Source organism: Oncorhynchus masou, chromosome 5, assembly GCF_036934945.1.
Source record: "Oncorhynchus masou masou isolate Uvic2021 chromosome 5, UVic_Omas_1.1, whole genome shotgun sequence".
Classification (NCBI taxonomy): domain Eukaryota; kingdom Metazoa; phylum Chordata; class Actinopteri; order Salmoniformes; family Salmonidae; genus Oncorhynchus; species Oncorhynchus masou.
In genome coordinates this window covers 62,652,898-62,663,142 of record NC_088216.1, presented here as the reverse complement: position 1 = coordinate 62,663,142, position 10,245 = coordinate 62,652,898, and the positions used below count along the sequence as shown (strand labels likewise).

Below are 10,245 nucleotides of genomic sequence, written 5' to 3'. Positions count from 1 at the left end.
GGTGCTGCTTGGCCTCCCTGCTTTGGCACAGCAGGATCCCCACTTTCCCACACTTTCACTATGCAGTGTCAGGCACTGATCAAGACAGATGAACTCATGTTCAGCAGCACATTTTAGTATTCCACTTCCTGGCTGGGCTGGGCTTGGCCGGCTGTCCTCTGCTCTGCCTGCTCTGCTATGGATGGTTAATAATTTGTCAGGTCCTGTGGGGTACGAGGCCAGCATGTTGACAACAGGCCCACTGTTCCTCTGGCCAACGATGGAGATTAGAGCGAGGCAGATCCAGCCATTCTGCGGCCAGGGGGGAAGGTGGGGATGAGTGAAGGGGGTGGGCACTAAGCCTGTTTCTCTCTCAGCTCACAGAGGACTGAATGGAGCGGTCAGAGAGTTTTGCAACAGTCTCAGCCTTCACAAAGCAGTAGTTCCATAGTTTCTGTAGGCCAGCTATGTAAACACTGCTTTGAACACACACACACACACACACGCACACGCACACACAACTAGCACAATAATCTTAACTGGTGTCCGCATAAAAAAATACAAATAATCCTTTTCAAAATCGTCAGTTTAAGCTAGAGATATATTTTTTGCATGGGCTGCAACTCAATCCACCACATCCTCCGATGCCGGCCTTCCACATCAGAGGGGGAAAGTGGCAGAGCTACAGAGATGTTTGTCTGATCTGGAGATATCCCGAGAATCGGTCTCCTCGTGAAAACATCTGTAGCGTCCGAACAGTTTGGGCTTCACACTTTTATGACCCCACCATCGTAAGGTGAGACTCTCACGAACACAAGACTCGTCTGAAGGTAGCCTGGTACCAGTTTAAAAAGTATATATGGAAGTACAAAAAAGTGACAAAAAAGGGTATAGATATTTTATACGTGTATCTCTCAGATACAGGACAGGCACTTTGATTTATTTTTGGATGATCTGTTCTGACATGTATGAATATGTTATTCAATGAGCTTTTATGGGCTAATAGCAGTATGGCCAAATTCAATATTTAATCAAATCTTGTTTTTTTTATACACTTACAGGAGTCCTAAAAATTGTAATAAAATAGCTAAATGATCCTAATGACCTTCTTAAAACAATTCCATATGTTAGCTTATTAGAAACCCAGCCCTGGGCCCTTAGACCTTATTCATGTAAGTGAAAACACACTAAATCAATTACTGATTAGAGTGTACCCACTCCTCTATGTTTATGTTCAATGCAAATGTCATCTCTGCTGCATCTGTAAAACATGTCTACAATTAACCAATAGCTACAATCCTATTATGCAGGTCGTAACGTTGACCAATGGAAAACAACAGACTAATCAAAACATGTTGTTTTCGTTTGCAGGGCCATTATGTTTGTTCAGAACAACCAGTCTTGTACAGTGAGGAAAGACAACCATTGGTTCCCAGTAGGCAGGTACACTCACCTCTGTTATCAACTGTCCAAACAGCCTGCATGTGTACACACTACCCACACAGACAGAAACCCTTGAATCCCCACAACCTCCACCTTCACCACATGAACTCAGATTCTCTCCCGACATCAGGGCTCTGACCACCACGAATAAGATAAATATCCTTTGTGAAAAAGAATGTCCACATCAAAATTTGTTACAGGAAATTCTCCCCATGTAGAGTTCTTAGTGTTTCTTGTGGTGTGTCAGTGTGTTATAAACCCACACCTGACACCTAGTGGTGAAAGGGTATTCCGGTGTTCAAATATATAGATCTGTCTTTCTTCTGACGGGGTGCGTGCTTCCTTTCAAAAACAAGATGTTTTTCTGAGTCTACTGCCCGCACAACATCTTTCTGCAATACAGGAAGAATGTGCACTGATGCACACACATAAAACTCACCTCAAATATATTGTATAGCATTTTCACTATAGTTCACTTTATATCACAAACTGATGTTAAAAAGGAAATAGTAGTATGCTGTAAAAAATGTAAACTTGGGTGGAAAGTAAACACACTGTACTAAAGTGAAACATCAAGTGTTTCATCACAAACATTGGTGTGTGTTTATCTGCTCACATCAAGATCTTGGACAAGATAAAGGAAAGACCACAGTACCTGATTGAACTAGTATTCAAACACACACCAACACTGTATGTATTGTCTGTCAGACATCATCTGTCACCCTATTAAAGAGCTGTGAATAAGTACATTTAAGCATAGCCTGATTATATACAGTAAAGGGTGTAGTTATCACATTGATCATTTCAGTGAGTAAAATGTTTCAAATAAGGGTGTTACAGGGGCAATCAGCAGTTGAAATAACAAAGTGTGTCCCTGCCACTGTTTCAGGAAAAAACGGAGGAATGTGGCTGGATAAATGTAACCACACGCAAATTCATAGACAGAGCTATGGATACAAGGACCGACCATCCATGATATCAAAATCATAGTTCTACCATGTGTTGAGGCTATACAGTGTTTGTTTACATCTACTTTGTTTGCAAACATTGGAGTAAAACAAGCTTATATTTTGGGTTCTGAAGGGGGACGACAGTTCAAATAAGATCATGAGGCATTTATAAGTTATATTCTTCAAGAATCAATGGGTACATAACATGAATTCATAATTCAAAAAAGTATTGTAGCAAATACAGATTGCCCCTATAAAAGGTGTTTATTGTTTCATGCAAAATACCTGGAGGAAGCTGGAAATGTGATGTTCTGCCAAGATGAAAATAGACACAATGACATGCAAAGGTGAATGCAAAACATTGGTAAAACTAGTATCTGGTGCTTAATAGACATATGCAAAAGTCATAGAGAGAGGAAACAAACCCAACTATCACACTTCAACTCCAACTTCAACTTAACTTTCAGATTATAATGGTAGAAGTAGATATAGTATGCTAATATTGATTTTGGCAAATGTTGAACAGCTTGTGCTAACAGAGTGGTATCGGCAGCAGAAAAGGACAGGAAAGAGACGAATAGGCTTCTGTTGATTTGCCACCTGACACCTGATTTTCCTAAAAATGATAGGTAGTCCATCTGTAGATGCTCTACAGACTATCAGTAAAGTTTCAACTATCTATTTACTAACCCTAACTCTAACCCTAACCTTAACCCTTATCCTAACCTTAACCCTTATCCTAACCCTAACCTTAACCCTTATCCTAACCCTAAACTTAACCCTTATCCTAACCCTAATCCTAATCTTAACCCTTATCCTAACCCTAAACTTAACTCTTACCCTAACCCTAAACTTAACCTTAACCATTATCCTAACCCTAAACTTAACCCTTACCCTAACCCTAATCCTAAACTTAACCCTTATCCTAACCCTAAACTTAACCCTTACCCTAACCCTAATCCTAAACTTAACCCTTATCCTAACCCTAAACTTAACTCTTATCCTAACCCTAAACTTAACCCTTACCCTTATTCTAAACCTAACCATAAACGTAAACTTAGCAAGCGGTTGCTTATCAACAGACAGTTTGTTGATAGTAACATATTTGTTGATAGTAAACAGATTTGTTGATCAGTAGAGCATCTACATATGGAAAATCCAGACAATCCAAATGAAGTGTGACCAGTCTATGAAATGGAGATACCACAGGGACACATCAAACACACACAGCCATCAGTGAGGTTTTACTGTCTTATAAAAACAGTGCAAATCAGACATTCTTCCTGTTTCTTGTGGTGTATCATTGTGTTATAAACCCATACCTGACACCTAGTGGTGAAACGGCATGCTGTGTTGTGCTAAAATATATACAGTAGATCTGTCTTTCATCTGAAAATGTGTGTGTGTTTGTGTGTGTCCTGGAACCTTATCACTGGACAGTTTTAGGAAGGTGGTGGGTGGATTCATGGCTTAGGCTACCGAAGAAACAAAAAATATGCCATTCACAAACAAGATGTTTATCTGAGTCTACTGCCCGCGCAACATCTTGCTATAATACATCAACAATGTGCACAGCAGTGGAGGCTGCTGAGAGGAGGATGGCTCACAGTAATGGCTAAAACGGAGCAATTGGAATGGAATAAAATGCATGGAAACCATGTGTTTGATACCATTCCACTAATTCCGCTCCAGCCAATTCCATGAACTCGTCCTCCCCAATTAAGATGCCACCAACCTCCTGTTGTGCACAGATGCACACACAATAAAAGCCACCTCACAGTAGTGTACACGTGCAAACAAGCAGAAATGTAAAACGCTGTCTCTGTGTTAGAGCACTTTATCTCATGAACTGAAGGTAAAAAGGGAGAACGTGGGTGGAAAGTAGACAACCTGACAACAACCTGACAACAAGTTTCATCACAATGTGCCGACCTGCTCTCGTCAAGATCTCAGACAAGATAGAGGAAAGACTACAGTGCCTGTTTTAACTAGTGTCCAAACACAAACCTTCATACGGGCTTAATGCAAATATGCAAAAATCATAAAGAGAGAAAATAGAAACGCTCAGCTGTCACACTTCAACTACAACTTCAACTCAGCCTTAAAGAAAAGGTTCACTCATTTTGAATGTTACATCATTTTGGTGCATCTCTGAGCGATGTTCTATCGATTCCCGGGGTCATTTCATGTTTTCATGTGTATCTGAGCTGTTTCATCATATGCGAAACTCGTCATACCGGCTGCATTTCTGCCTGCCTGAACCGCAATAGTTCAGATACACATGAAAACATGAAATGACCCTGCAGCAGAAAAGAACAGGTTGATTTGCCACCTGACATCTGATTTTCCTAAATATTTTAGATCTATGAAATGGAGATACGAGGGACTCATCAAACACACACATGGTCACCAGTGAGGTTTTACTGTCTTATAAAATTGTTGCAATCAGGTTTGTGGTTTTAAAGTGCTGATATCTTCTAACCCCCAACAATGCAGTACACTGACGAGGCCTGATCAGCCAACCACAAGCAAATATCAATAAAATGCTCAGGAAGTGTGGGACAAGAACCTGTCACCTGGTGATTTTCATATGTTGGTGTCTCATTTCAAAATCTTCACATGCACCATCAATTTAAATGCAAATGCACCTCCGGAGTCATGCTGACAGCAACTGCACACCTGTGATGAGACCTGTAGTCTGGCACAGGACAGCCTGACCCCAGGTATTCAGTTCACCACTCATCACAATGCAGGAGACACAGGAGGTGCAGACAGACTGATAGAACAGTTCTCCCCATTGACTCGCTGGGCTGTGAAAGTACCCATACAGGTGAGCCTCTCCATCACTCTGTAACTGGTTGGCAAAGTACCTTTCTCTCACAGCATCAGCTGCTGACTCTGTCTCTTCTTTCTCTCTCCCTTTCACCCTTTATTTCTACTATCAATGCATCTCTTTAAACTCTCATTTGTTGATGCCTTTTTTACTCTGTGATGTTTGCCATGTCCTCACAACATGTCTCTTCCTGCCCTCAGCAGCATGGCAGTGCCATTGAGACTGCTGATTCTATGCTGGCTGTTTGGAGCAGGGTGTAGTCAGAGCTCTCCACCATGGTTCCAGAACATCACTACAACTCTGTTCAACTCCTCGGGAGACATCCTCCTCGGGGGGCTCTTCCCCATCAATGATCTCACCAGCAACTTGAGCCAGAGAGTAGAGCCGGACAGCATTAGCTGTGACAGGTACAGTAACACAAGACTCCCTTATAATGAATGATTAATGTACTTTTGTCTGAATATGACGTTTGTTCTATGATTGCTTCTAATATGTTTGAATCATCTGATCATGGAGAGCACTATAACAGCCCGTCCCTGTCCTGTGTTTGGCATGGCAGTATTAATACATTTGGTTTGGGTATGGCCCTGGTGATGAAGTATGCAGTGGATGAGATCAACGCCAACTCCACCCTACTCCCTGGCATCAGGCTGGGCTATGAGATTTTCGACACCTGCAAGCAGTCTGCCGTCATCGTGAAGCCCACCCTCTTCTTCCTCACAGAGGGCTCCAGCCGGGAGCTGGCCATCATGTGTAACTACACGGACTACGTGACCCGTGTGGTGGCTGTCATCGGCCCTTCCACCTCAGAGATGGTCTCAGTCATAGGAAAACTACTGGGATTCTTCCTCATGCCACAGGTTTGTTTGGTCACATGTTGGAAAGTTGTCTATCAATGCAAACAATAACATCCTCAAAAAACAAGGCGATAAAAAAATGAAGAATACAGCTTTTCCCCTCTACAACAATCCCTTAAATGTAATTTCGATTGAACTGTGTGCTGTGGTGAAACTAAGATGAACATATGAGATACAACTGCAATGAGTATGGACATAACCATTTGTTTTGAATCTACTGTTGTTTCATCTGTTTCATTACCATGTGCCCCCTGTAGATCAGCTACAGTGCCACCAGTGACAAGTTCAGTGACAAGAGTCTGTACCCATCGTTCCTGCGCACAGTGCCCAGTGACAAGAGGCAGGTGGAGGCCATGGTGCGTCTGATGAACAGGTTCCAGTGGAACTGGGTAGCTGTCGTGGGCAGTGAGGATGAGTATGGACGTCAGGGCCAGCGCCAGTTTTCTACCCTGGCAGCAGAGAGCTCCATCTGTGTGGCGTACGAGGGGTTAATCCCCATCTATAGAGACCCACAGCCTGTGGTCAGAGAGATGCTGGACCGCATCATAGAGAGCAAAGTGGGTGTGGTGGTGGTGTTCTCTCTCTCCCAGCCCGCCAGAGCCTTCTTTACTGAGGTCAGTAAGACAGCAAGTCACACAAGAGGTCTAGAGAATTTGACCAAGTTGTAAAAGGTTTCTCAGAAGCTTTTCAAAAAGCTTCATGCAGCCGTTGGTTTGACTGCTTTTAAGTACAGTAATGCTATTCATTTATAGCATCTAAATTCAGATTAGAGGTATACACTAATACCAGTGGAGGCTGGTGGGAGGAGCTATAGGAGGACAGACTCATTGTAATTGCTGGAATGGAATAAATGGAACAGAGTCAAATGTGGTTTCCAGATGTTTGTTGTGTTTGATACCGTTCCATTCATTGCATTCCAGCCATTGCAATGAGCCATCCTCCTATAGCTTCCCCCACCAGCCTCCTCTGAATAATACATTTGTCTGTACGAACTGGGGCAACGTAAGATCCCAACATGCTGTTTGTGATCAGGTGATCAGGAGGAATCTGACAGGGGTCTGGGTGGCCAGCGATGCGTGGGCCCTGAACAGTGACTTGTCAACTCTCCCAAACATCCACACTGTGGGCACTATCATTGCCTTCACAGTCCACAGCCAGATCCTGGGCCTGCTCACACCCTACACCAGGGAACTCTTCTCCAGGATCAGAGAGGAGAGGGCCAGGCAGCCCTCACCAGGTCCAGATACAGAGCCAACCCATAGTATGAACCCATGCCCAGACTGCTGGAACCTGTCCCTAGACAACATAAGTCTAGTGACAAAGCCCATACTGCAGAGGTCAGCTTTCAGCATCTATGCTGCCATCTACAGTGTTGCACACGCACTGCACACCATGCTCAGGTGCAATGCTAAGAGCTGCCTGAGGGACACTAAAAGCAAACTCTACCCCTGGCAGGTAAATTCTCTCTCCGTTTTTTTTCTCTCCAAACATTGATTAAGTGAAGCTGTGAAAGGTACTTTATACATGCAATTAACAAAGATAAATAACACATTGATTGACACCCGGCAGCTGTTGGAGGTGCTCAAGGAGGTTAACTTCAGTCTAAATGGAAGTCATTTTGAGTTTGACAGTAATGGAAACCCAAACATTGGCTACAACGTACTACAGTGGGTCTGGGAAAACAACAGTCTGAGTTTTAAAGATGTCGGCACCTTCTATGAGAACCTGTCAATCAATAACACCCTCATCCAATGGCATACAGTATGTGCTAAGGTAATTTCCGCCCACATCTCCTCATCAAATGTTATGTTGCACTTTATCAGCTTTCACATTTTCCCCTCTGGGACTAAACATTTCAATGTGCCAGCTACGCTCTGCAAAGTGGTTCTCTCTGACACCACCTCTGCTGCAGGCCCCTGAGTCTACCTGTTCCTCTGAGTGTGGCCCTGGCCAGGTGCGCAGAGTGAAAGGCTTCCATTCCTGCTGCTTTGACTGTATTGACTGTTTACCGGGCACCTTCCAGAATGGCAGAAGTGGGTGATTCACAGACTTCCATCAATCTTTGCATTAAAACGCGATAACTCTTGAGATTGTTTTGTAGATTTATTTGATATTTTTCGACATGGACATCAGCTTTACACTTTTCTCACATGCTGACAAACGTTGCATAAAAAAATGCTACGTAAAAAAAAAGCTCAATACATCTACAAAACTGAAAGGTGTGAGTGGTGGCGTTATAAAACTGGCCTTAAGACTTTCTACTTTTATCAGGTTCGAAAATTCTAACTACATGTCTCTGCTCCCTCTCTCTGACTCCAGTGGACATCCAGTGTACCCAGTGTCTAGAGGGCCAGTGGTCCCTGGTACGTAGCACCAACTGCACCGAGCCTACCTTTGACTTCCTAACCTGGGGCCAGCCTGAGTCCTTGGGGCTGTTGCTGGCCATGCTGGTGCTGCTGGCCTGTCAAGGGGCTGTGGGGGTCCTGTTCCTGCAGCACCGCGGTTCTCCACTGGTGAGGGCCTCTGGGGGGCCCCTGGGTGGTGTGTCCCTACTCAGCATGATGGGGGGCTGTGCCTGCCTGCTGCTGTTCCTGGTCCGGCCAGGGGACATGGTGTGTCGTCTGCAGCTTCCCCTCAGCTCCATCTTCCACACGGTCACCTTGTCCACCATCTTAGCCTTCTCACTGCAGGTAAAGCCTAGACCTGTAGAACACCAGACAAACATGAATCATTGAGATATTATACATCTACACTATATGACCAAAAGTATGTGGACATCTGCACCGTCGAACATCTCCTTCCAAAATCATGGGCATTAATACAGAATTGGTCCCCCCTTTGCTTCTATAACAGCCTCCACTCTTCTGGTAAGGCTTTCTACTAGATGTTGGAACATTGCTGCGGGGACTTGCTTCCATTCAGCCAAAGAGCATTAGTGAGGTTGGGCACTGACATTGGGCGATTAGGCCTGGCTCGCTGTCGGGGTTCCAATTCATCCCAAAGGTGTTTGATGGGGTTGAGGTCAGGGCTTTGTGCAGGCCAGTCAATTTCTCCCACACCGATCTCAACAAACCATTTCTGTATGGACCTTGCTTCGTGCACGGGGGCCCGTCCAGCTACTCAATGGACCCTGTGATCACTTGGCTATGCATGCCTCTCCCTAATGTCAATATGCCTGGTCCATTGCTGTTTTGGTTAGTAATTATTGTCTTATTTCACTGTAGAGCCTCCAGCCTTCACTGAATAATATGCCTCAGCTAACCCTCTTGTCCTACCTCCCACACATGCGGTGACCTCACCTGGTTGATGTCTCTAGAGACAATACCTCTCTCATCGTCACTCAATGCCCAGGTTTACCTCCACTGTATTCACATCCTACCATACCTTTGTCTGTACATTATGCACTATTCTACCATGCCCAGAAACCTGCTCCTTTTACTCTCTGTTCCGAACGTACTAGACGACCAGTTCTTATAGCCCTTAGCCATACCCTTATCATACTCCTCCTCTGCTCCTCTGGTGATGTAGAGGTTAATCCAAGCCCTGCAGTGCCTAGCTCCACTCCCATTCCCCAGGCGCTATCATTTGTTGACTTCTGTAACCGTAAAAGCCTTGGTTTCATGCATGTTAACATTAGAAGCCTCCTCCATAAGTTTGTTTTATTCACTGCTTTCGCACACTCTGCCAACCCGGATGTCCTAGCCGTGTCTGAATCCTGGTTTAGGAAGGCCACAAAAAAAACTGAAATTTCCATCCCTAACTATAACATTTTCTGACAAGATAGAACTGCCAAAGGGGGCGGAGTTGCAATCCACCTCAGATATAGCCTACAGAGTTCTGTCATACTATCCAGGTCTGTGCCCAAACAATTTGAGTTTCTACTTTAAAAATCCACCTTTCCAGAAACAAATCTCTCACAGTTGCTGCTTGCTATAGACCACCTTCTGCCCCAAGCTGTCCCTGGACTGCATATGTGAATTGATTGCCCCCCATCTATCTTCAGAGCTTGTGCTGTTAGGTGACCTAAACTGGGACATGCATAACATCCCGGCCATCCTACAATCTAAGCTTGATGCCCTCAATCTCACACAAATTATCAATGAACCTACCAGGTACAACCCCAAATCTGTAAACACTGGCACCCTCATAGATATCATCCTAACCAACCTGCCCTCCAAATACA

At 44.2% G+C, this 10,245-nt stretch overlaps 1 protein-coding gene across 1 annotated transcript in view; it reads left to right on the top strand.

The window, feature by feature from the left end:
• Positions 1–483: 483 nt before the first annotated feature.
• The window catches only part of LOC135529595 (taste receptor type 1 member 3-like), a 32,608-nt gene continuing 22,846 nt past the window's right edge, over positions 484–10,245 (top strand). The window contains exons 1-10 of the mRNA XM_064958253.1: positions 484–775; positions 1,351–1,422; positions 4,869–5,202; positions 5,409–5,612; positions 5,765–6,065; positions 6,320–6,676; positions 7,095–7,517; positions 7,632–7,835; positions 7,975–8,095; positions 8,382–8,752. Of these exons, the coding sequence (XP_064814325.1) occupies positions 5,410–5,612; positions 5,765–6,065; positions 6,320–6,676; positions 7,095–7,517; positions 7,632–7,835; positions 7,975–8,095; positions 8,382–8,752 (1,980 nt within the window). The 5' untranslated portion in view covers positions 484–775; positions 1,351–1,422; positions 4,869–5,202; position 5,409. The remainder of the gene's footprint in view (positions 776–1,350; positions 1,423–4,868; positions 5,203–5,408; positions 5,613–5,764; positions 6,066–6,319; positions 6,677–7,094; positions 7,518–7,631; positions 7,836–7,974; positions 8,096–8,381; positions 8,753–10,245) is intronic.